The following is a 27,780-nucleotide window of genomic DNA, read 5'->3' as shown; positions in this document are numbered from 1 at the left end:
TTTGTTTGCATTCTCATGCTAATTTGATCTACACCTATGCTTCACACCAAAGGCTAGACATATTTCCTAAACCAGATTTTTCTCAATATGTATAGCATTGTCTTCAATTGTGATGCAAATGCGAATGTTGCAAGTAACTCCAACAAGCAGTTCCAGATGTGGGGTTTAAACACCCTACGCATCGGAAATACATCGACGCAGTTCGTAAAGTGATGTGTGATCAACAGGCAGGTAATTTGCTCGCGGCCTTCAGGGTTGTGGGCCCAATACGTGACACGCTAGCATTTACCAAGGAGTGTAACTTTCGCCCCGCTGTAATGGTGGGAACAAAGCCGAGGGTTTCCCTTCCTCACACACATGATAACTTCTAAGGTATTTAAGTACACCTTGCCTCATCTTTGGCCAAGAAGCTGTCACTCATATCTTGTAATATGTTTCACTGGCAGCTGTGCCCAGCTAATGCAGAGCCATGGAAGTCGTCAACAAACATTTTGGTACTCCAGCGGCGCCCGAAAACATGAAACGCATGAGTAAAGCCTTCATTGTCTTCGTCTTCCTGACCTATAGGTATCTCATCAAGTAACTCCCCTCACCTAGAACGTATGAATCAAAGTCTCAGCCATCTCCAACGACTCCAAATTACACCAGCTTCCATAAATTCAGTGACATGTGGGCACAGTTCTTCTTCGTGTTGTGCCGTCTTGAGTTGATATCGGCTTACGAGCGTTTTACACCGGAATCCGGCCTCCTCAACATAACCAAAGACATCCTCTCTCCGCCCGGAATAGCCGGCAGTGACGTTTGTCATAACTCGTCAGCGCCGACGTTCTCCTACCCATTCCAGTGGTGAATGCTAAATCTACCGCCCCACTGGCTGCTTGAGGCACTTTACGTGTTCTCGCGTGCTCCGTACATGTTCGAAAAAGCATTCATTTGTTGCACGTATCGAGCTAAATATAGCTTTGAAGTGTAGTGTTATGTTGCTGTACAATTCTCTTTTTTACTACTTTCATCAAAATAATACTGGAGAACTTTATTATTTTGTGCAATGCAAAAAAAAATAACTCGTATATCTCCAAGCGATGACAAACTACGTTGTCCAACGTGAAAAAGCACGAAAGTCCACGAAAAGCAAACAGTAAAAGTGCAATCCGATTTATTAAAAGGGGGATAATCGGTCTAGCTTCCCCTAGCTTCTACGAACATCACGAGCTATCTTGCACTCAAAGCACCGGTTGTCGTATGAGGCGCGAGGCAATTCTGCTTCATTAGATTGGCCTCGGGTGGGAAATGAGCGATCCTGGCGACTCAGGTGGCAGACTTGATAAGGAGTGGTAATATATGGCTTTAGGTGGCCAACATGCACTGTCTCCCGACCCGACAACGAATGCCCGAGGAGGGTCTGACTTTCTCAGCGATATAATTCACAGGTGAAGTACCTTCGCTTATATGCTACAGACCATTTTAGCACGCTAGTAGTTTAGAAACAATGTCTGGTGTGTGCGGCAGTGTCCATAGCCAAATAATGGAACCGGCAGTGATAATGTGCGTTTCCTGATGACTGCCACGTCGTGTTTCCATACGCCCCTGATCCTCGCTGCTTAGCGAACGAGCCAACTGGCGGCAATTTTCAGGGTGTGGGGTGACTTATGAAATTGTAGTGCACTCGGAGGCGTTAGCTCGGTAGGCAAGGATAGTATCCAGCGGACAGAAAGGCTCACGTCGGTAAAAAAAAGAATAGGAAGTTTAAGAACTTGTTGTCGTTTGTGGCGCAGTTGTATGAGAACTTAACGAACGGGAGTACGGTGTCTCATTTAGTGTGGTGAGACTATACCCTCAACATGTCACCGAGTGTTCGGTTGAACCGCTCCGTGAGACCGCTTGTTTTCGGGGTGATATATGGTTGATTTCCGGTGAGTGATCTTGCACTCGCGAAAGAGGGATTGTGTTACCTCTCGCAAGAGGACACGACCCCTATCGCTGAGTAATTCTCGGGGAGCACCGTAGCGAAGGACAAAGTTACGAAGAATGAAGATCCCAACGTCGCGCGCGGTCGCAATGGGAAGAGCTGTGGTCACGGCGTAGGGCGTCAGTTTATCGAGGTTGACAGTGTTCCAGCTTTTGCACATGCACTGCATGAAAACGCGACATAGTGGCCGAAGCCGAAGCGGCCGAAACGGTTGAGCAGGACGCGGCAGCGGCTGCAGTGCGCTTGGAGCGGTAGTGAAGCGATCTTGGTTTGTTGCCAAATGGTGCATGATCGAACGTAGTGATGGACAAAGCGGGGCATTCCACGGTAGTAAACTCATTTACTCAGCCTCGTGAGGGATTTTAGGACGCCAGCGTGGACAGCTTGAGGGTCAGCATGGGAGTACGCGCAGATATTGGAGCGCATGTCACGAGACACAGCCAGACGCTATTTCCGACAGTCGGGGATATAGTGTTGGTGGTAGATGGTATGGTCGCACACGGTAAAATGGGCTGCTTGACGGCACAGCGTCCGTGAGGCTCGTAGCGCGTAAAAACACAAGGGCGAAAGGAAGACTGACACATACAGGCGCTCACTTGCAGCAGTATTTATATCGAGCAAATGATCCACAAATTTATACTTTTTCGCATGCATCACCATACATGCGCTGCGTGGAAAAAAAAATACATTACACACCTTTTTTTCAGGTAAGCTAACTCTTTGCGGGAAAGGGCAATTGATGGTTTTGAAACACAGTTTTCCTCTAGCCTATGAATCATTTCTTCTTCGCTAATTTCGCGAGTTAATCTTCCTCGGGCTCTTCCGACGATGAAACAGTTTCTGTATGCTGGAGCACACATCTACTGGTCACCATCACCCGCCGAGGCAACAGCGCACTTGGGATGCCTGCAGTGAGCTTCAAGCCACACACGCCCTTCTGCTACATCTAATGGTGTTCCTTTAAACGCTAGTTCAGGCACCTTCCAGGTTTGCCCCATGTAGTTTTTTCCCCACTTTAAAGAAAGATCGTAAACTGCTCACGCACATTCAACAAACGGTTCCTGGTGTTTCTTTTTGCACATGCGCTTGTCAGACAGGCCTGGTCTGGCTAGAAAGGCCTAGTCTTGAACACCGGCATAATGTAGCAGAAAAACGGGGTGAGCTCCTTGACGCTCATTGTAGGCTTTACAAACGCGCTGTTGCCAGGACGCACGCTCGTGATTACTCCGCGTGTGACTCCAGCATACAGAGACTGCTCCCTTGTGGGAACAGCCGGAGGAAGGCTAAATCGCGAAATTTTCCAAGAAGAAACGATTGATAGGCTAGGAGATGAGTGTGTTTTAATATCCATCAATTGCCCTTCCCGCAAAAAGTAAGCTTACCTGCGTAATGGTGTGTAAGGTATTTTTTCGGAACAGCGCATTTATGATGATGTATGCGAAAAGTTTTACATATGTGTGGGTCCCTTGGTAGAAAGAAAGGTTCTTGCAATTTAGCGCCTGTGTGTGTCACGTCTTCCTTTTGTCCTTGTCTTTTCACGCGCTATAAGCCTCACGATGGCGTATCAACAAGCCCAAATCACTTCATTACAGCATTGCGTCCGTGCTGCAGGATACCCAATGTTGCGGTAAGGTAGTCAAGCAGCAGGGCAAGCAATGGCTCGTTGCATTGCTCAGAAGGCATGTCAATGGCGGCCAGTAGTGACGGGTCTGGAGCAATAAAGGGAACCGAAAGGAAAGCACATTAGCTCTTATCGGCGGGCGGGAGAGCGCGTGACCCTCGGAATGCTTTTGACCGGAGTGGTATACGGCGCGAATGTCATATTCTTACAAGCGAAGCGTTCACTGGCTGAAGCGGCCCGACGGCTCTTTCAAGGAGATGCTGAAAGGACAACCGTAGACGTAAAGACGAAACTTGACCAAAGCACAAATTATGGCTAAACACTTCTTGACTGTTGAATTCAACTAAGCTTTCTTAGGGGCACGGCCCGCATAAGCCACGACGTATTCTTCTTTCGTAGTATTACGTTGTGCCAAGACCGCACTAACACCGACATCATTGGCGTCGCTGTGACCCCCTGTCGGTGCAATTGGGTCATAATGGTGAGAATAAGTGGTGAAGTGAGACTCCCGCGCATTTTTCAATGACTTTATTGCTACGGGATGTCCAGGCCGACATGCCTTTGCTTGTGGAAAGCAACTTCGCCAATGGTGCGATGATATATCCAAAATTCCGCATGAAGCGACGAAAATAACTGCACAGGCTTATGTAAGTTCACACGATTTTGACAGATGCCGACATTAAAAAGTGGGAGAGTGCGCAATGTTTCTCATGATCGGCTAGGATGCCACCTTTCGGGACAACGTGACCCAAGATAGCAAAATTTCTGGCCACGAAATGCCACTTTTTCAGGTTAAGCTGTAGGCCAGCTGAAGTGAGAAGTGTTGAGGGGGCGCGCACACGCTCAAGATGTGTCAGAAAATGTTATGAAAAAACAACCATGTCATCCGGGTAACCTATAGAAGCCTTCCACTTGTGGCTGCGAAGAATAGTATCAATAATGCGGTAGAAAGTAGCGCACGCATTGCAGAACTCCAACGTCATAACGTTAAACTCGTACAGTACATCGGGAGAGGAATGAAACACACCAAGGAAAGAAACACCTACAGCACTTACCTGAAAAGCAGTGCATTTGCTTATTCACATATGTGCAATATTAGCATATCTACAGACAGGGAAAATTGTGACGGCCTCATGGATAACTAGGCAGAACTCACTCTATTTCAATGCATTTAAATCGCGTTCCCTTGCCAAGGCTGATCGAGAGGTCTACTGTGAGTAGCGTGCCTAATGCACTGACTGTACTATGTCAGTGAACTCTAATGAAAAGTCTGATGATCAAATAATAAGCGAACTTCGGTATTTGTTAGGTAGATGTTAGGTATTTGTTAGCAAGAAAAGTCGCTGACAAAAATTTCTCATACCCGAAATTGGTACGTACCTACAGGTAAATTGCTGTATTCTTTGGAAGTGCTCGGGGCGTAGGTATTCTTAGAAATTGATCAGGTTTTTTTCCTTCTATTTTTATTTCAATATGTCATTTGACGTAGTTGAATCATTTTCAACGACAATGTACTCTGAAGTACATTAACATTGTAGCTCAATGAATTTAGAACATGCATTTCCTCCTTACTAGCATCAAGGTCAGAGTGGCACTCTCAAGTTTGTCTGCGCAGATTGCCAAGGATTGTTATTGCAAAACATAGAAGAAAAGGCCACAATATTCTGATCCCTCATCGCTGGACAGCAGCGGCAGCCTCCCCCTTACCCTTTCTACCTGCGCTTCGAAATACCGCATTATTACCGTGACACATTTAATTTTCCCGTACAGGTCAAAATGAGGCCTGACTCTCCATGAAGCTTCACATGAAGTTTATTGACGTAGTCCATTAAGGCAACGCAGAACGCCAATTTCTAGAGCCACTTCTACCGCGACAGTAGTCGCTCCACGTAATGCTGCGACTGGCAACCCTTATGCTTAGAAACGAGGGAAAACATTCCCGCTGCTCAGGGCCATGTAGTAATCCACGTTTACGAACTTGGATTCCGTTTACATGAACATTTCGAGCATGAACATGAACATAAACACACTTTCAAGGATTTGGGATTATAGTTCCTGAAGATGGGACATAGGCCACGCGGGTAAACTGTGTCTTGAAGAGGGAGGAAACGCTCTCGGCTTCTTCCAGCGCAAACACAAAACGGACTAGATAGGACGGGAAGCCTTTATGCCTAGCGCGAGGATGCACACACTCAAATATGCCTGCCCAGTCAGGGAGCCGTTGTCTATGGTACCTGTTTAAGCACATGGGCGTAATGGGTCTCCTGCAGCAAGATTTCCTCAGTGGCAGCATGACCACTTTGATCTTGACACGAAGCAATACATTGAATGGCGCTGGCTGTGCGAGTGAAGGAGGAAGAATGTTCTACCAAAATTGTTCTATTGATCTTATGAAAAAGTAACGGGAAATTATGATTCAAATTTGCTCGAGCCCATGCACTGCGTGTTTTCACGTATGTGCTACCAAATGAAGATCAGGCGTCACGCCTACAGAAAAATCATTTTGAGTATTTATATTTTTCGGAAGGACCATATTCTAGGTCAATAATTACCCAGCGGATCTGGTTACCGGCAGAGCTAATAGCTTATGCCACCGTGTTTTATGCGCAAGCAATAATGCCAGGGATTGTGCCGCGCATAGGAAAAAGTAATTGAAGTGTAAAGATAAACATACATCTTATAATACCGAGACCGACCAAGTCGTCCAGCGCTGTTTATACCAAAAAAAGGCAATTGCCTCAGCTCATGCGCGAAGAAGTACAAGAACAGGGAAGATGATGACAGCTATGTACAAATGAAAACAGCGAAGTACGTTAAGAGTGCTTACATTACCTTCCCCCCGTCATGAAAGTGGCCAGCCTGGCCGCAGATTACAGATTATCTTAACGGGGAGTGAAGGGCTTCATCCGTGAGACGTGAACAATTTCAGCATTCCAGCGGCGCCGGTCCGTGACAGAGTGTACTAGGCGGACTAGATAGTTCACTGCAGATGTTTGCTGCACAACGGTGTATGGGCCAACGCAGCGTTGAAGGCACTTGCCACAGAGGCCTGCAGTGCGTACTGGATTCCAAAGCAGGACTTGGTCTCCAGGGCGTAAACGTAGGTCACGACGTTTGTTGTCGCTGTGACGTTTGCGCTCAGCTTGGGTAGCTTCTGTGCTTTGCCGGGCGATTTGACAGCAATGTGCAACTCGGGCAGCAAAATCTTCTGGAAGTGATGCGTTAGGCGAAGAAGGTGCTAAAATGAATTCTGTGTCGAATATGGTGGAAATGGATCGTCCATACACAAGGGAGAAAGGGCTGTAGCCGGTAGTCCGTTGAATAGCAGTATTATATGCGAATGTCACAAAAGGAAGAATTTTACCGCAGTCAATGTGGCCAAGACCGATGTACATGGAAATCATGTCAGGCAGCGTACGGAAGAATTGCTCCGTAAGGACATTGGTTTGCGGAAGATAGGTAGTAGATTTGTGGACGGTATCAGCGGCCCGAAGAACTTCCTCGAGAACTTGTGAAATAAACGCCATGCCACAGTCACTGAGAAGAACGCGAGGAGCCCCGTGGCGCAAGACAATGGAGCACAAGAAAAAGTCGGTGACCTCGGAATCGGTACCGGATCGCAGAGGGGCAGACTCGGCATATCTTGTTAAATGGTCGACCGAAGTGACAATCCAACGGTGACCAGAAGATGTCAACGGCAAGGGACCATATAAATCAATACCAACAAATTCAAAAGGTGCGTTTGGGCAAGGGAGAGGTTTTAGTAAACAGGCAGGAGGGAATGTCGAGCGTTTGCGGTGCTGACATGACGCACAAGAGGCAATGTATTTGGCCACCGTTGTGGATAGGTCAGACCAGAAGCAGCGGGTTGTTACGCGGTCGTAAATCTTGTGGAAGCCTAAGGGGCCAGCCGATACGTCGTCTTGAAGTGCCTCTAATACTCGCACGCGAAGGCAGCGATGTAGAACTGGGACCCACCAGTGTTCTGTTGGGTGGTAAACGTAGCGGTGTTGCAGGCCACCTTCAAGGCGGAATTGTCGAAGTTGGCGCCGCAAGCGGCTGTTGGGTGGTTCGGCGAAACCACTAAGGCGATCTATGAGAGCTCGACAGTAGGGGCTGGCTGCTGAAGCGAAACGAATGCAGGGCGGGTTGAAAGCATAACTTGGCCCAGGGGCGTTATCGGGAGCTGGTGTGAGGCAGGCGTAGCATCGGAACGACGTGGTGGGGAAGACGACAGCTTGTTAACGGGAGAGAACGAGAGTAAGCAGCGAGACAATGCGTGTGCATCATGAAAGCTTTTTCCAGACTTGTACTTTATAGTAATGCCATATTACTGCAAGCGGAGTATCCAGCGTCCTATGCGTCCTGACATGTTTTTCATTGATGACAGCCAACACAGAGCATGATGTTCGGGGACTATGGTGAAGTGGTGGCCGTAAAGCTATGGGCGAAGCCTATGAATCGACCAAACAATAGCCAGGTACTCTTGCTCTGTAATGGTGTAGTCCGCTCAGCTGGAGATAGTGTTTGCCTGGCATATGCTATGACTTGCTATTTAGAGGCTGCATTACGTTGCAGAAGTACTGCGCCAATACCTTGTGCGCTTGCGTCAGTATGGAATATGGTGGGGGCTCGATTATCGAAATGGCGACGCACTGGTACGGAAGTAAGATGTCGGTTAAGAGCTTGAAAAGCCGACTTGCAGTCCCTAGTCCATGTGAAAAAGGCGCAGGTAACCAGTAGCATGTGTAGAGGAGCTACTATTGCAGCCAAGTTGCGTATAAATCGACGAAAATATGATGCCAAGCCGAGGAAACTACGCAGATCTTTCTATTGCTGGGGGCGAGGAAATTGAAGAACAGCACTAATCCGTTCGGGGTCTGGCTGGATGCCATCTTTTAAGACGACGTGGCCAGTACTTTAATTGTCTTGCTTGTAAATTTGCATTTTTTGTATTAATCTCGAGACCAGCATTTGCAAGGCAATTGAGAACTTCGTCTAATCGATGAAGATGTTGGCTGAAGTCAGACGAAAAGGTGACAATATCGTCCAGATGACAGAGGCAGGTCTTCCATTTTATGCCACGAAGTGCGTTGTCTATCATGCGCTCAAATGTGGCAGGAGCGCTACAAAGGCCAAAAGGCATCACGGTAAATTCATAAACTCTGTCTGGCGTAGCAAATGCGCTCTTTTCTTTGTCAGTCTCGTTCATCGGAATTTGCCAATATCCTGATCGAAGATCAAGGCTGGAGAAATACTCCGCACCTTGTAGTGTGTCCAAAGCGTCGTCAATTCGAGGTATTGGATAAACGTGCTTGCGTGTCATCTTATTGAGCGCTCGATAACCGATGCAAAAGCGAACGGAGCCAATTTTTTTTTACCAGGACGATCGTATTATCTTCCGCGCAAGCATGTCAGCAATCTGTTCAGTGACCTTTCGTTCGGACGGCGATACACGGTAGGGGCGTCGTCGTATTATAGCGGAAATATCGGTTTCGATGCGGTGTCTACCAACAGGAGTCGTAGAACTTCTGTTCCCGTTCGCATCATTACGAATTTCTGGACTCCGATCTCTAGTGATGTCCACTTTCTTTCTGGTGGCTAGATCATTCTTCCATCTTGATATTATTTCATGGTTCTGTTTTCTGTATCTTTATTTTATCGTCAGCGCGCACAACGCAAAATTTGAGAACGCTTCCTGGAGTCTTCTTGTTGCGATGGTAAAAATTCGCCGACAATTACGACACAACCTAATGCGAATTTTAAGCGCAGTTGTTTAAGTGTGCTGAATTAAGCAAGTATTGTGGCAAATAATTTTATTCTGTACAACAGGGTCCTCTCAGCGGCGGCGCTGAGCCTCTGCCCGAGCAGCTAGTTTAGCAGCAGTGGCAGCCCAAACATTTATATCAGTTGGGTCGCGCAATGTCCAGAAAGAAAGCATTAACAGTTTAACTGGTAGCTCAACAATATTGTTGTCCTAACAAGAAGATCTGTCAAATCGACACAAATCTAAATATTAGTATGTGTCTCTCGATTTACATCTGCTTATGCTCCTGCTCAACAGTGGAATTCACAAGAGTTTCAATCGTGAGCAGCGCCAGATGTTTTGATGAAAATACCGGAGGACTTGCGCACATGGCATTTGCGCACTTGCGCAAATACTAGCGTACATTGTAGTCATATTGTCACCAATGCGACTTTATTATTTTGTTTAAGCACTATGTAATTTTTTTATCCCTGTAGAGGTGCATCTGAAGAAGACCCATTGACCCTGCGAAAGCATATGTCAAAAACCACTTTTTGTCCATATATGGGCCTTCAACCAGCTAGTCAACAATATTTTTGTCTTACCGTATCTCGCTTAGTTTTTAGACAAACTCCTAAATATTTCATCCTGCTTGTATTTGGGACAGATAATGATGAAATAAATGAATAAATAAGTTCCTGGCCAAGCGTTTCCTATCTTGCCGCTTAAAAAGTTAACAAGGCTCCCTCCATCACTTTGTTTCCATATATGGTATGGCTAAACATGGTCGTCGCATGCCTCCTCACCCCCTCCTCACTGTTTTGTCATACTTTACTCTGCCGCTTTCCTTCTGATGCTCCCAGTGCATCCTCCTCTTCTGCTTTTCTGTTTGAGATATGCTGGCTATCGCCGTCTTTCATCCATCGTTGCTCTCCGAGTTGTCTTTCACACTTCGCTGTGCTCATACGCTCGCTTACGCCGAGGGACGCCGACGCAGACGCCCAACGCTGCGTTATCAATGTAGGCAATTACAAAACTACAAGTTTGCAATCTACCTCGGCACTAAACAAATAGGCCCTGATAGGAGCAAACTCCTCCTCGCCTAGCACATTCCTGAATGATAGTATGCTATATTCCATCTAAACTGAACTTTGTCATTCCCGTTTCACACAAGAGCCTTTAGGGATTTTAGATTGAATTGCATTATACTTCATTTCCTACAAGAGTCTTTTGGCTGTTAAAGCTAAAATGAATATGTTTTTTAAGACATCTACAAGTGTTCTGACTCCACTATATGTTAATTCATTTAATCCGAGTGGTTTATGTTTTTCTAACTAAAATAAATATTTCATTTCTGACGAGATTTTTTATGATTTTACTACCATAAATATTCTTTTCTTTGGGCAGCTTCAGGACACTGATCAAGTAGGGATGACGAAGCCTACGTTACGGGTAACAACTTCTATAGTACGCTAATTGAGATTTAGCACACCGTTATTATGTTTTATTACCAGATATATGTCACACATAATAAAGCACTCGAAAATAGTTTATTGGTAAATGAGCGTAGCAAGACTCCCTTTTATAGTTTCCCTTATGTTGTCGGGTAGACAACTTTTTAAGTAAAGATTAACTGAAGCGGGAACTGAGCAAAATAGAAAGCCCGTATTTGCACTTCCATGGTCGCGAGAACAGGTCATATCTTTGTTCTTGTGCTTTAACAAGTGTTCACAACGCTTGCAGCGTATCTTTATCCCAAAACATAATGGTCTGGTATCTTTGGGAGCCTTTCTATTGTAAAAGAGGTCCCGATACACACTTTTACTTGCTTATGGAACTTGCTTTTGACTTCCTTATGTATACTACACATATGTGATTTTCTGAATTTTTACCAATAAAGACATTTTGAAATAATAATAGGCTACGCGCCCGATACTTCCTGGTCACAAATGGCACATGGGTTATCAGCACGACATAGCATTCCTGATAAGAAAGTATGGAGTGTTCTGGGAGAACAGTACCCTAAGGGGTGTAAAGAGTTTTTTTTTCTAGGGTAGCATTTCAATTCCTATTTTTCTTACCGGAATATTTAAAAATTCACTGCTTGCGTACCTGTTTGAAACGTATATCATCATCAGTAAAGTTTATGGCACCCTATGAAAGGCAAAGCTTTGAAAGGCATACCATTGGGAAGAAGAAACAGGAGAATAATAATGGCAAGTATTGGTAAATAAAATATCCAGCATTACGTCATAATGTAATGTATCTAACTTGCAGCATAATTATCTACAGAACTCCGAGTTATCTGTATTCTGTGAGTAGACGCACAGGGAATCACCGCGCTGCACACCTACTAATAAAGTGTGCCGTGGACTTCATAATGTTACAATGTTAAGCGGAGCCAGAGCTGAGGATAATTTTTTTAATATTTCAGTACAGAATTAAACATGTATCTCAGATTTCTTTATTGTTCGTTCCTACGAACCTTATCTCCCTCTTGTATATCTTCCCATACGAACACATGCCTTGAGAGAGACCGGGAGAAAACATTTACACCATCGAGGTCGTTGTTCTTCAGGTCGACTGGGTGGTGTTTTCATTCCAGGACTCCACTGGCCATGGCTGCACGGCATACTTGCTGTACGAGAGCGTCAGGGTATCGCAGGTCCGCTTAACTCCCATCGCTCAATTGACGTTCTAGTAGTGTTTAAGTGTTGAGGTTTGCCCCCGCACCACCATGAGATGTGAAAGAGTGCAGGGCATGTCTCACCGCACCAGGGGCAAATGCCGCGACATATATGTGGCCAGATTTTGCTGAATCTGTGTAGGCTTGGCAATGTGTTGGCCTGAATGAGCGTGAGAGCTACTGCCTCTTCAGGGCTGAGCTTTCTGTGAGGGGGTGAATAAATCCAGCGGTTGGGTCGCTGGATCTCCAGTCGGTCGCAGTAATTGGATGGCAGTGGCACGAAGGTAAAGGGCGGATATTGATGAGACGATTGGTTTTACCCCGCTCGGTTGATCAGCGTTCGAGCTTAGGCATTCGTCTATTCGCTCCCCTGCAGTCTCGCATGGCCCGGCGTCCACATGATTTGATGGGATTCTTGCAGCCTCGGGCCTAGAACCTGAGCCCCCAGCGGCGGTGTTCGTTCGCTCGTAAAGTTACGACAGGCCTGTTGAGAGTAAGTAATGACATGAAATTCCCTGCCTACCCTGTCTTGTTGCTTTATTACTAGCGCCGTGGTTATGGTCTCAGCCGCAGCTGCAGTCTCTGCACTGATGGAGGCCGCGAGGGTCAAGGAGTTGTCTCTTGCGTTCACGTCGGCTAACGCGAGGAAGCCCCCTACCGGGTACGCCGCCAGGTCCACGTACGTTACGTGCGGGTCACCCTGGAATTGTCGGCACTGTCTGTCAACGCCAGCCTTGCATCGTCCTTCATGGAGTTTATGAGTAAAGTGCTTCGGTATGGGGTTCGCCTTCATCTTGCCTCTGACCTCAGGCGGGAGTGATCTTTGCCCATCGAGGGCATGGAGCTCCGTTTCCGTTGCGGTCCGGTGGATGATGGCTCTGCCCGTCGCCGTGTTCTGCAGTATCGCTTTTTGCGAAACCATAACCCCTTCCGACAGCTCAGCGAAGGTGTTGTGGATCCCGAGGGCCGCTAAATTCTCGATTGAGGTGGTGATAGGGTGACCCAGGGCCGTTTTGTACGCTCCTTTGATGGTGGTATCTACTTGTTCTTGGTCCCAATTGTTCAGCGTGTGGTAGTGATGTGGCATGCTATAAGTTGCTCTGCTGATCATCAGAGCCTGGACGAGGCGAAGCGTGTCTTCTTCGCCCATGCCATTGCGGCTTCTTGCTTCTCGTTTGATAATCTGCGAGATCTGGATGGTGGCAGACCTTAGGGTTTGCATGGTGTGGGAGGCGTTCAGGTTGCTCGGAGTAAAAAAAAAATAGAATCCTAGTCTTATTGCTTTTCGTGATCTTCTGGCCCTCTAGACAGAGTTCGATAAGGCCGGTGGACTTGTAGATTCCTCCTCTATCCACCCGGATCACCTCGGACTTCTCGGGCACGCAACAAATCCCGCTCGCTGCCGCAAATCTCTCCACGACCGTCGCGGCCTCCTGAAGGGTCGCCTCTTTTCGCGCGAGGGATCCCTTGGTGGCTCAGAGCGTGATGTCGTCTGCGTACTAGGCGTAAACTAAGTGCGGGATATTCCGCAGCTCTTTGGTGAACGCTAGCATCATGAAGTTGAAGTGAATCGGGGAAACTATCGCCCCTTGCGGCATTCCTTTGTTCGGCACGTCGATCATATTGGATTGAGTCTGGCCTATTGCGATGGTTGCGGCGTGGCCCGTCGGTAACGAGTTGACGTAATTAAAGATGCACTTCCCATAGCTGATGTCGTTCAGTCCCATGAGAATGGCCTCGTGAGATATGTTATCGAAGGCCCTTATCAGGTCGAGTGTGAGCAGGAGATCTTCTCCTCTCTTGGGAATGCCCTTGAGAACCCTTTTCCTTAGGATTAGGAAAGCTTCTTGCAGAGAAAGTCCCGGCCTGACGCCACGCATGGTGTGCGCAGAGAGGTCGCGGTCCTCTATGTACTTGTGGAGGCGGGTTTGACCCTCTAGCACAGCTTGCCGAGGCAGAAAGTCAGCGAGATGGGACGCTGGCCGTTGGTCGCGGGCTTCTTGCCGGGTTTGGGAATGGCCACGATTTCCGTGTGTTTTCACTCGTTCAGAAAGTGGCCCTTGCTACAGAGTTCCTAGTGTAGGTATTCGGTCAAGTCCTGGATGTGTATCGGGCTCAGGTTTCTAATCAAGGCATTGGTGATTTTCTCAAACCCGGGAGCAGTGTTGCGCTGTGATTCTTGTGCCGCGGCATAACCCTCTTCCTCCGTGATCAGAGCGTCCAGTTCTGGTCTTGGTTATCCTTCGTATTTTAGGAGGCAGGGCCATATGGGGTCGCTACCCAGGTATCTAGTTTTTAGGGTGTCAATCAGATCCTGGTCGTTCCCAGGGAACTTGAGAGTGATTTCTAGAAGCGTCCGACTGGTTGTCGAATTCGCCTTGTCGGGCTCGATCAGGCAACGTAGGACGAACTACGTCTGCGCCTTACTCAGGGTACCCTTGAGTGAGGAGCAAATGTGTACCCAATTTCGCTGCGTCAGCTCATTCGCGTAATTTTTGACTTCTGTTATATGCTCGATTCGTAGATGTAAGTTCCGGTTTAACTTCTCTCACTTCCACCGTTTGAGGAGACCCTCAGGAACTTCCCACAGGTGTAAGAGCCGGCGGTCGGTTTCGGGCATCTTGACGGTGCACTGGATAGCTTTGGTGCTTTGGATGTGGGCGTCCCGGAGGTGCTCCATCCATTCCGTTATGTCGGTTATGCCTTTTTCGGGCGGGGGATACTGCCTGTACACATCCCAGTCTGTGAACCTAACTTAACCAATTGTTCTCTTAAATTTCCCGGCGGATACCGATATGCTGAAGATATAGTGATCACTGCCCAGCGTTTCGCCCAGGTGCCTACATGAGTATTCCCTTACGTTTTCGACAAATGACAGGTCCGAAAACGTGTCTCGACTTATACTGTTGCCTACTCGGGTTAGTTGGAGGAGGTTGGTTATCAATTAGAGGCCCGTTTGGTCAACCGCATCGTGGAACGACCTCCCCTTTTGCGTGTGTTGATGGCAGCCCAAAGTAATGTGTCTAGCGTTCATGTCTCCCACTAGTACCAGTTGGTTGCAGCCAGCCGCTCTCGAGCTGTCGTAAATGAGTGTGCGGAAGTTGTCCTTCTGTGCGCTCGGCGGACTACACAAATTCAGGATGATAGTGCTACGTCTACCCCCCTTCAGCGAGAGGACTTCCACTTGCACGCGAATTATGTCGTGATGTTGATAATGTTTTCCCACGGCTGTCACCGTTTTGCGAACTAAAACCGCGACCTTCGGTGATCCCGCGTATTTAATTACATAGTAACCCCGCAGCTTGATCGGCTGGTTTCCGAATTTTTGAAGGCAGATGACGTCGGGAGGGTAAGGGTGACTTTGGATGAAGTGCTGGAGTGAACTTGCTTTCTTGTTGAAAGAGCGACAACGCCTCTGTCAGATCTCAGGATGTTCGGGCACGCTGCGTCTGGTGTTAGCCATTGCTGACCTTCACGCGACCTCCATCGCAGTTGTCGGCATCCCTGACTTTACCCGTATTGTTTATGCGCCTGTACGCCTTGATGCGTAGGTTACTACTCTCGTCATCCACCCGCTTGCGCGAGCCGAACTCGACCTTGCGTATTCTTCTTTCAAGGTCTTCATGGCTTAGTGTGTTCTCTTCGACTTTATTGGTTCATTCGCCCTTCCAAATGCATATTGTCACAAGCTGTCATGAACCACGCCTGCCGCGCTAACCAGATGAAAGAAGGAAGAGAACGACGTGAGCTAAGCTGCCGCGAGACCGCTCTTCAACAACCGCGCCTATCAACCAGATTCATCTGGTTCTGCATTAAAACACCTCGTGTGTAACATTTGGTGCAGCTGTGCGGGGTAACTCCCACGACCTACAACGGAGCCACCAGCACAAGAGCTACGCCGAAGCCGTCGCCTCGCCGGACTTTCGCCGTCGCACTCAGTCATGGCCACAGAGCAAAATACCCTCACCAGCAGTGCCTCGGCGAGCCCAGTCCCTATCCAGCACTACCGAGAGCCACGCACGTTCTCGGCGAAGGCAGAGGAAGCTGTGGATGAGTGGCTAACCCATTACGAAAGGGTAAGCCAATACAATAACTGGAACACTGCCAGTCAGCTTAGGAACGTTGTTTTCTTCTTGGCCGGCACGGCGTTGGTATGGTACGACAACCACGCGGACATGCTAACTACTTGGACACGCTTCGTTGAGGAAATCAAAAAGTGTTTCGGTGACTCGGACGCAAAGAGGAAACGTGCGGAACTCACATTAGCCCAGAGAGCTCAGGTACCCGGCGAGACTTGCACTACCTACATCGAAGAAATTTTGAAGCTGTGCCGCACCGTCAACCCTCAAATGACAGAGGAAGATAAAGTGCGGTACGTGGTAAAAGGAATAGCGGAAGCCGTGTACAACTTCCTCATTGGTAAAGAGAACTTGGACACTGTATCAGAACTGATACGGCACTGCCGTACGTTCGAAGCGCTGAAGACTCGCCGAATTACACCAAAGTATGAACGGCTGGCCAATGTAACGACTGTAGCAAGTGTTGACACGAGTCCTCCGCTCCCAGACCTTTCGTCCGCCATCCGCCAGATAGTCCGCGAGGAACCCCAGCGACATGACGAACAGGCACGTTATGCGGCGCCACGTTGCAGCTCCTCGGTTTTCCGAGACACTCTTTGGGAACCCCCTTCGGCTACTTGGAACCACTCGGTGAACGTCGCGGATCTTACCGGCTTACTTACCGACGAACCGCATTACATTACGACCGAACCGCCACGCAATGATTCGCCCCCTCAACGTTTTGATCCACGCCCACGCAACTTTCGTCCACGAAGACTCGCCACTACCTACGACTTTCAAGGGGAAGAGCCTCGTTACCCTCAACCAATGTCTTCGGCAGATTACTTCAATCCGCATTCTGAAGTTCGCCCTTCACCAGTGTGTTACTGCTGCGGCACGCCTGGCCATATAGCTAGGTACTGTAGCCGACGCCGAGCTTCAAACTACGGATCGTCAGCGCCGACTATGCGGTCTAGCGGTCTTTCACTGCGCACTCAGTGGCCAGGAGACTCCACTTCAGGAAGCCACTTTCGAGAGGACCGATGCACCGCCCACGAGACCTACTTTGGAGCAGAAAGAACCCGGAACCGCTATCGCTCCCCTGCCTCCGACCGTACTCTGACGCCACCACCAGCCTTCCGAGCCTCCCGATCACCATCCCCTCGGCCGCGATTCACGTCACCTTCGCCTCGGCGCCATTTCGTGTCGCCCCCGCCGGGAAACTAGCCAGCGCGGCCGATGGAGGTGAGGTCACTGGAAAATGTGTGCTGCCGACTCAACTGCCTCCAACTATTTTCATTTTAAAGAATAAGGTTCAGGTACTGATTGATGGGGTCTCCACAATGGCTTTAGTTGACACGGGAGCAACTGTCTCGGTCATGAGTGTGGGGTTTAAAGGCCATCTGGGACGCAAGGTTATGTTTCGTTGGGACCAGTGCACAAGTTTCCGTGGAGTCAGTGGTGAAGCATTATACCCGGTTGGTGTGTGTAACGTGGATGTGTCTTTGGGTGGGAAAGTTTTTAATGCAGAGTTTACTGTTCTTCCTCGCTCCTCGCATGACGTGATTCTGGGGATTGACTTTTTGGAGTTGTGTGGTGCGAATGTTGACTGTCGGACGGGAGAACTCAGTGTCGACACCAGTGTTTCACCTGTGCTCTTTGAAGGTGAAGCTTGCCCGGAGAGTGTGTTGTGCGTGTCTGAGGGTACAGTTGTGCCCGCCTTATCCGCGAAGCGTGTTGCCGTCGCCTGTTCATCTCCGACTCCTATCTCGTTCGACGCTGCAGTGGAACCTGTACATCGGAACTGCCTCAAGAAAAACGTATTAGTTCCGCACTGCGTAGTCTCAGTGACCAATGGATGCGCGGGGCTGTGGGCGCTAAACTGTTCCACTGAAGCGGCAGTGCTACCTCAAGGCCTAAAGATTGCCACGTTTCCGAAAGACTATCCCGTATCGGTGGCAGTGCTTGCAGAACTCCCCGATGGAGGAGCAACCAGTGTCTCGAGCTCCGGGAGCTCGAAGATACTTTCCATGATTGATAAGTCACTCAGCGATAATGAACGTCAAGTTTTGATGGCCCTGCTTACGAAACATACCTCGGTATTCGACTTTGCGCAGGACGATGGACCGCCATCAATTCCTGCGTCCAGAGCTCGTCACCGAATCAACACAGGAGCCGCCCAGCCAATCCGACAAAAACCCTATCGTGTATCCCCATCAGAACGCAAGATCATCAGCGATAAGGTCCAAGAAATGCTATGCAAAGGCGTCATTCGAGAATAATCTAGTCCTTGGGCAGCCCCCGTAATATTGGTGAAGAAGAAAGACGGTACGTGGCGGTTCTGTGTTGATTACCGTCGCCTAAACGCCGTTACTAAGAAAGATGTATATCCGCTCCCACGAATTGACGACGCCATCAACTGTCTCTTTGCGGCATCTTACTTTTCCTCAATCGATTTACGGTCAGGTTACTGGCAAATTCCTATACACAAGGACGACAGAGAAAAGACAGCATTTGTAACACCCGACGGACTATTCGAGTTTAACGTGATGCCTTTCGGGTTGTGTAACGCGCCCGCAACGTTCGAAAGGTTCATGGACACGATATTACGCGGCTTAAAATGGAAGTTTGCATGTGCTACTTAGACAATGTTGTGATCTTCGGACGAACGTTTAGTGAGCACAACAAACGTTTGGATTTGGTCTTGAACTGCTTGGAGAAAGCGGGTCTTGTGCTCAATTCAAGAAAATGCCGTTTTGGGGAACGGCAAACTCTTGTGCTAGGCCATCTGGTCGCTAAAGGAGGCATCCGACCAGATCCGCAAAAGACTGCGGCCGTAGAAGCATTTAGAGTACCCAACTCTGTCGAGCAGTTAAGAAGTTTCTTGGGCTTGTGCTCCTATTTTCGCCGATTCATTCCCCGGTTTGCTGACATGGCTCATCCCCTTACACGCCTTCTCCGAAAACGCGTTCCCTTTGAGTGGACTGCAGATTGCGACTCATCGTTTCGGCAGCTCAAGATCCTGTTGACATCCCAACCAATTCTTCGCCACTTTTATCCTTCATCACCAACTGAGATTCACACCGATGCCAGCGGCGTAGGCATCGGTGCTGTGCTAGTTCAGCGTGTTGGCGACAGACAACACGTGATCTCTTACGCTAGCCGGTCCTTGAGCCGCTCCGAGCGCAACTACACAGTCACCGAACAAGAGTGTCCGGCGGTCATCTTCGCCGTGCAACGGTTTCGTTCGTATCTCTATGGGCACCCCTTCACTGTCATAACAGATCATCATTCGTTATGCTGGCTTGTGAATCTGCGGGATCCCTCAGGACGACTAGCGCGCTGGGCCCTCCGTCTACAGGAATACGATTTCGTTATTTGCTACAAAAGTGGCCGGCGGCATGCTGACGCTGATTGTCTCTCTCGGATGCCACTTGAAACAACTGATTGTGATGCGGACAATTTTGATGAGTACATCGCTTTTGTGTCCCCAGAATTTCCGGATATGGGTACCATCGTATCCGAGCAGCACAAGGACGAGAGCTTACAACCGCTCTTCGCGGCAGCACAGGAGTCACCTGCGGGCAGTCGCTTTCGCCTACGGGATGGTGGCGCGCTGTATAAGAAGAGCTACTCGACCACCGGTGCACGCTACCTTTTAGTTGTCCCCAAGAACCTTCGCCACCAAGTATTACACGCCATGCACGATGACCCAACTTCCGGTCATCTTGGTTTCACACGGACCCTCTACCGGGCTCAAGAACGTTTTTACTGGCCTAAGATGCGGAAAGATATCGAACGGTACGTCGCCAGCTGCTCTCAATGCCAGCGCTACAAGCGTCCGTCACAAGCGCCACATGGCCTGCTTCAACCAGTTCCCCCTTCTAGCGTCCCCTTTGAGCAAGTTGGTATAGATCTTCTGGGCCCTTTCCCGCGATCCTCCAATGGTAATCGTTGGGTTATCGTTTGCGTAGACCACCTTACCCGCTACTGTGAGACCGCCGCATTGCCATCGGCCACAGCTACAGAAGTTTCTATCTTCTTGCTGGCTAACATTATACTCCGACATGGACCTCCTCGCATAGTAATCAGCGATCGTGGGCGACAGTTTACCGCGGACGTGGTTGAAGAAACCCTTCGTCTATGTTCATGTAGCTTCCGCCATTCTACGCCCTACCATCCACAAACTAATGGTCTGGTCGAGCACACAAACAGAACGCTTGCCAACATGCTGTCCATGTACGTCGATTCAGCACACAAGAATTGGGACAGTATCTTGCCTTTCATTACCTATGCCTTCAATACCGCGGGACACGAGACCACTGGTTACTCACCATTTTTCCTTCTGTATGCTCGTCCGCCGCGCTACACCCTCGACACAATATTTCCCTACTTCGCTCATGACCACGAATCAATTGATGAGCTCCTATATCGAGCAGAAGAAGCGCGACGCCTCGCTAGGCTACGCACCATAGCATCGCAGGACCGATCCAAGATACGCTATGACGGGCGTCACCGCCACGTTTGCTTCGATCCTGGTGACCTTGTGTGGCTCTGGACGCCGTTGCGGAAGCGTGGCTTGTGCCAGAAGTTTCTCGCCCACTACGTCGGCCCTTACGTTATTCTGGAGCGCCTCAGCGAAGTAAACTACCGCATTGCGCGTCTCACGAGCAGTGGACGACGCTCGGCCAAGGCTGAAGACACACGTAGCAGCTTTGTTTTGTTGGCTTGTAGGGGTGCTACTCAGTGTTTTCTCGCGTTCTGAGTTTAAAGATCGAGACTGGCCATGCACACCCACAATTGTTTATTTCTCCACATTAGTCAAAATAACCTAAATTAAAATGAATATGCAGGATGTAAAACTCCTGCAATACGTGAAAGCGAAAGCCTTTTCACATGTGGTAAGGCATTAAGTTGTACGCTCGCTAGGGTCAAATTTCTCCTAAGAGATAATGGGCTGCATTGTGAAGTAAACGTATTGTACTGTATGTCTACATCCAAACGACACACGCGAGCACCTAATGCACTACCTAAAGGTTATTCCGTTTTTCCTTTCGTTCTCTCTTTCTTTCCGTCTTTGTTTTTCGTTGTTTCTTTCTTTGCTTTTCATTTGTTCTTAGTTTCTTTCGGCCTTTCTTATTTATTCTTCGTTTCTTTATTAAAATTCAGCCATTGCATCTTTGCTAGCTCACGGATTATCAGCCATTGCTGGTTACAATATTTTTTTGCATCCCTAGGATAGGCACCACTTTCTTCCGGTATAAGTCATTGCAAGGGCTAAAGAGTTAAAGTTTTCGCCGTAAAAAGGATACACAGAAAGGGCACCTTCTAAAGAGTGTGTCATATTACATAGTGGCGGCCTCTCAACCTTTTAAAAGAGATTTGCTTGTTGAACAGGAAGGACTGATCACCAGTTTCAATCGTCACCCATTCCTTATCCTTCCTACAAGCATCGACAGGCAAAGTTCGAAGAGGTGCTCGAACACGTGGTATGGCGTAGTTCACACAAACAGTACTTTTATGGAACTCTACCACCTCACTGATGTGAGTGTGTCGAGGGATTGTGCTTATTGTCTCTAATGTGTGCATAGCCACGCAGCATTCCATTGATGAGTGTTTGCACCAAACTCAGCAAACCGCTATTAGCTAGAAGCAGAAGTAATATTTGTTTTTCATCCTAATTTACCAATTTCTACCCTTCTACCTCGCGTTACAATTATTTGCAATCATTGAGTATCGCGCAGTTTTCCTACCGGCGTACTGAGTGACCTAAGAAACCCTAAAGCAACTGCGCGCAAGTGCTCATGTGATAAAAGCACGCGCTTACAAGCACGCACACGTATATGGAAACATATTGCTACGGTTTCTCGAGTGGTCTCCCATACAAAAATGCGCGTACGCACACAGGCAAAAAACGTGCGTATGCACGCGCGGATACACTCCAGCATTCGTCGTAGGCAACGTACATAGAAATAGACGCAGGCATGACACAATGGCGCTATCGCCGGCATGCGCCCCGTTCTCTCCCTTATGTTCATAAGCCGCTGCTGTTAATCAACATAGCGGCATCTACAGGGCCTTTTTGCTTTCTTAGGCGAGTCGACATTATCATTCGGATGCCCAAGCGTGGCCACAAAGGCTTGCTGCTACCACATCGAATGTGAGCTTTTCCCCGAACTGACGTCCCTGCTTCATGTTCATCATGGCTTTACAGTATCTTCGCACTCTTGCATTAATGGAATCAGTGAACGAATTCGTCAGGAACTGAAAGCCACCCTGGTATTCTGCCATGCTCACTCATCTTGTACTTGCGACCTTGCTCTTGTACGGTTAGGCGTGTGCGGCTTCTTGAAGGAGAACCTTGCCTGTACAACTCTAGAGCTCGTCCATGGCACAGTGCTATGGCGGCCGGGCAAATTTTTCGCTCAGACTGGTTTCGTCAGGTACATACTGCCAGCTGTGTCCAGCAACCTCGCCTCATGTTGCCCGTCTGCGTGCAGCTTCTACAAAGGTACATTCATTGGGTGATGTTATTGTGAGCTAAGACCTTGCTACAGGGAACAAAGACTTCATCAGTCATGATAGCATCAGACTAACTGTTATGCTCCTGGATGGCAGCCCCTTCATGGTCCTGCAGTCGAGAAAAAATAAAACAGCGTTATGGCCTCCGTCAAGTGTGGTAGCGCGATTCACACCTGCAATGTCACGGGTACAGCCGAATTTGTTGCTTTTCACGTTATTGCAAAGCGCGTTTAGAGCTCGCACAGCAGAACAGCTACCAGCTCGTAGAATTACTTTACTCGTCACCCCTGTGATCTGTCCGTCCCTTCCGCTAATTACCTACAATGCTGACCCATGCTGAGGCGTAAGCCCCAAACTCCACAATTATGGTACCATCAGCACTCCTTCCTGTTCTCTGCCAATCAACCTCTTTCTCTCGGTATTCGTCAACGAACGCCAAGACGTGTTGTCGACTGACAGTGTCAAGCGCAGCTATTTCTCGAACTCGCTACTCCTTTCCGCCGTCATTGACTTCCATTCTGCTTCCAACATTGCAAATATGGTTATGCCTACCGGATTTGCATCGAAATCGGGTAGAGTTGTAACCTCATTTTACATCAGTGCAGAATCAAGAATACAACAACTCTTTCATCATTCAACTCGTGGAAACGCTCAGCTCGAGGAACTTGCGGCCCCTACCTTCAGTCCACTGTCAATATCCAACATGCTAAACAGTAACCTCTTCGTAGGTGCACGCTTCATCGGAATGACCACGTCGTATTGTCATCAATCACACCATTGTGCCGTGCACCAGTCTATGCGCAGGTTACACCGCCCATGACCAGCCACTACCCACCCTGACACGTTCACAGCTGGTCGCACTCATGCACTGCCAACCAATAAGTAAAGCTGCACGGTCACGCAAAGCCAAATGTTTCTGAAGTTCTCTCCTCAGATCATCCATGCACCCTTCATGTGAACATTATCGGTGCAATCTCACCAACCTATGTTTGCCCCTAATTGTTCACATCTCCGAGATTTTATCTGCTTTTTTGAGGTTTGCACGATGACTGATATCTGCGCTTTACAGTATTCAACCCTTACTTGTTTACTTGTGATAAATGTTTTTGTGTCTCTTTTGTACTACTACTTTTCATGAAGATAAGTTTAAAAGTGGCATCTTCCAATCATTAGTTTTATTTCCAGGCCGCTTTCTCAAGCGAATACCACCTGCGACCATGCCTCCAGTGCTCTGTTTTAGCGCAAAAATCCGGCTCATTGTCCTGATTGGCTGTTCCTGAGACCAAGATTTCGTGAAATATTAGGTGAAAATGTGTGAAAAAATCGAAGCAATGCTCAGATAAGAGAGCAAAGTAGCCTTTATTAGTGATGCCGCCAATATTACTTGTCTACCTGCCGTGTTCATGTAATCATCGGCAGACCTGCGCGCTGCAAAGTGTGATGGTTTTTGATGGCTTGGTATATGCACTATCATGCCGAAAAAGAAAAGATCCAAGTGACTGAAACTTTTTGGTATGATCCTGTTTCATGCGATTTCCCAGACCTAAGGTTAGCGATTCAGAACAGGAAATTGAACGAGGAGGGTTGCGCTTCTTTTTACCTATTTCTTCCTAAGAAAACATTATTTTCGTGGTATTTATGTTCATTACAGCGCCAAACTCCCATCGTATGATGCGTTTTCCGGCCGCTTGGTCTAGTTAGAGCAATAAAGGGCGCGAGACACGAGTGATCAAAGGCAGCAGGAGTCAGCCAGGGCAGCTTCTCTGCTATAATAATCCGCCGTTGTCATGTGAAAATCCTGGCACACACTCAATTTTCTCTCACAGCACATGCAAATCACCGCGCACGATGTCGCACGTGCCGTTCACAGGTGTCATCACCCACAGTATTGCGATAAGGATGCCCACTTTAGTAAAGTTTGTTATTTGGCGAATCCAGCTATCTGTTTCACAGAATACGCGGCGCAGTGCCATGGGGAGCGCAAATTGCGTTTTATTTGGTGATAACCGAAACGAACCGCCATACCCTTATGGAGGCAACGCGAACTAAGCGCTTTGATTCGCCCTCACGAAAAACGACGCTTACTTACTATATGAGGCTACTGTGGCAGCGTCCTATTCTGGCGTCACGCAGCAGCTCGATCTTGTTTGTTTCCATTTCTCGTCCTAAATTACTAAGTAATAGGAAAACAACCAATCCTTTCTAGAACCACACCGGCCCTGACATCGTGACGCTCATCAGCGTCTAGTGCTACAATACTCGCTGACCGAGCACATCACAACTTCCAGCCAAAATGTCTTACGCGAAGAAGCCGATGATCTAGACCGATGTCGAAGAGCCCAAACCTAGCTTGGCGAAGCCACGAACAACTACACCTTACGCCCAAGGCCACACGAAACTCTCCAGTTCAATGTGTGCCTTCCTTTCGTGCTGCAACGATTCGCGAAACACTATCCATAAAGCTGATGAGAACAGCTGAGCCTGTCAAATTTTCTATTAACATCGGGTCATATGTTACTTCCTTGTTTCTTTTTGTTTAAAAATGTATCAAGGTTCTACTCCATGTGCTTACGCAAACACGTCTTTATATGCTAAATGTATATTGATAGTGTTTATGCCAATGTCTATTCAACGCGGGTAGCTTTGCTGAGAGTATAAACACGTTCAACTTTCTTGCGAATGTTCTGTAACCCTGCAAAAACTTGACTGAGTGCAGTAACAAACTTTGAGAATATTTTATCGACAGCTGATCAGGAACAGCATTAATAATTTATTGTATTCCATTCACGTCAATTGTGCAGTGCCTGCAGTAAGCACAAGACATCAATGACATTCATATTGGAAATATTTCAGGTATTATAAAATGGAAGTGGTACAAGTATTTAGTAAGAAAATCTTTTTCAGACAGCACGTCTAATAATGCCATAGCTTGGTCTTACCTTCAAATTTGAGCGCTTTAACAAATCATGTATTTTATTGCGTAAATTAGAGCTCCGTATAAAATGTATTCCTTCCCAGCCTCGTTTCAAACGGGAACGAGTCTCCCTAGTTCATACACTGCAGCAAAACTCTTTCAGTGCGTTTTTTTATCTTTTCCTTAAAGGCGAAACTACGTTCTATGAGTACCTGCTGTACCAGAGTCCTGATTCTAACTGTGGTGTGTTCTATGTGAAAAGTGGATATAGTAAGTATGACGATAACAACGAATTAGTATTTTTGCAAGTACGATAGGGGAAGGGAAATAAACGAAGAACGTGGTCGAATGAGTTATCGATAATTTATTCGGTAAGATCCAGACATTTTTAAGAGTACCATAATTCTGCATGACATTGGGTTTGTGTTCTGCAGGCCACCTCCTATCGCACTTAATGACCTTTGAACAAACAACTAGTCACCGTGAGGTACTACTAAACCAAACATAAGCATTTCAGCTCTGTGGTTTTCAACCCTTGGTAATTTCTTCAGCGATGAGTGTCTTATTGCCAAATACAGCAGTTTCATTTCGCAGCAATTTCTTAGCGTCCGTTTGCTGATTAATTTCGCAGGAAAGCTGTTACACCTTCGTAACTTACGGAGATTCACGACTGTACATAAAGATTAGTAGGCGGCTTAATTATATTGTGAGGAAGATGATATATATGTTATCATCCTGGCATGCTAAAGATTTCAGAAAATTCCTGAAATTGAAAACTCATTGATAGATGTCAAATAAAAAGGAATATTTTTTATGGTTTTGAACATTGCTCTCTGGAAGACTCTCACAATGAATGTTTCAGTTGTCACCCCAAAACGTGCCAGTGAATTCGTTGCATGTTTATTTCTGGTAGATTTTAGGTAATACCCTGCCATTACGCACTAAACAGAGCCATGATTCGTTTCTTTTCCTAGAGACTGTTAACAACTGTGCTGTTTACATTGACAAAAAAGTCAAGGTGTTATCGTTTCAGAACATCTTAAAACGTACACACCTCGAGAGCAGTCTCATTGCGCTGCTTAGGTAAATATTTTACCCCATGTAGGCAGAAGTGCATTACGGTTACAAATGTATGGGGCCCGGTGACGTAGCTATGGGACAAGATATATAGAATATTTATACTAACGGAATAAATATTTGGCAGAAAATATCTAATCCACCATAAAATATCAAAGCCGATGCGCCCAGAAGTGTAAAAGTTGCGATTCTCAACATTTTTGCCTTCTAGTAGGTGATTTGGCCTCGGGAGATACAAAAATTCTTAAGCTGGCTATTTCGCGTTTTGCGCGAAAAAAACATGTCTTATGAGGGTTTATGACGTAATTGATTTTAACCCCGAATGAACCTTGAAGCTCAGTGGAACTCTAGATTCTTCAGGTTTCCTCACTCACCAGCCTCTTGCGTATATCGATTTCATTTGGATTGCAGTATCGGTTTGGAATTTTCATGCAGAACAAATGGTGACCTTGTATCGCTGTTTCAAGAAATAAGCTTGCAGCTTATGTGCTATATGCAAATGTCTCTTAAACGAGATAGCATTAATGTTTCATCTTCTTTTCCCTTTTAGCGCACTTCCATGAACTCCGTCTCTGGAACGCTTCTGCTGTGAGCGCCTATAAAGAATGTCTTCAAAGATACGCTTACTACATACCGCAGGGAGAAATCATCACGATGTATTACAATGGGCTATGCCCACACATATTCTTGGATTAAAGTAGTAGTTCTTGCAACTAAAGAAAAGTCACAGAGTTTCTGTATGGTTAGCAGAAACCGCACTGACTAACTCTCGCTCGGATGCTTCTGAAATGCAGTATGTAGATATACCTTGCTATATTTCCACCTTTATCAGATTTTTGTTCTGCATCAATGATATACGCAATAAAGAAACAATTTCGCCAACCAAAACTACGTATTACCATGCGAACATTACCTATAATGGTTTCATTTTATTGAGAAATTGTCACATGTCCGATTAGGCAAAGTCTGGCGACGTCGATATCGATAGATGATACCAAAACAGGCCGAAGGCCTTAAGAGTAACGAGACGTTAAGAATGCTCAAATCTATCAGGAAGGTTTTCATAAACAAAGTTAATCGATGTATTTGAAAATGGAATTCGATTGACTGTGGCCGAGAAGTCATTCGAACCCAGGCTTCGTGGGTATTAGGCGAGCAGGCTTCCCTGACGTCACATCCCCATGGTT

At 47.3% G+C, this 27,780-nt stretch overlaps 1 protein-coding gene across 2 annotated transcripts in view; it reads left to right on the top strand.

Moving 5' to 3' along the window:
* Positions 1–27,408, top strand: part of LOC135898996 (uncharacterized) — a 36,492-nt gene extending 9,084 nt beyond the window's left edge. For both annotated transcript variants that reach the window (XR_010563483.2, XM_070521328.1), the window contains 2 exons: positions 25,706–25,786; positions 27,144–27,408. Coding sequence is in view for 1 of the 2 variants with exons in the window: in XM_070521328.1 (XP_070377429.1) it covers positions 25,706–25,786; positions 27,144–27,289 (227 nt within the window). In the remaining variant the exon portion in view is untranslated. The remainder of the gene's footprint in view (positions 1–25,705; positions 25,787–27,143) is intronic.
* Positions 27,409–27,780: the final 372 nt, after the last annotated feature.

This window comes from Dermacentor albipictus, chromosome 7 (assembly GCF_038994185.2).
Source record: "Dermacentor albipictus isolate Rhodes 1998 colony chromosome 7, USDA_Dalb.pri_finalv2, whole genome shotgun sequence".
Classification (NCBI taxonomy): domain Eukaryota; kingdom Metazoa; phylum Arthropoda; class Arachnida; order Ixodida; family Ixodidae; genus Dermacentor; species Dermacentor albipictus.
Note: the sequence above shows the minus strand (reverse complement) of the source record. Positions and strands in the feature narration are given on the sequence as shown.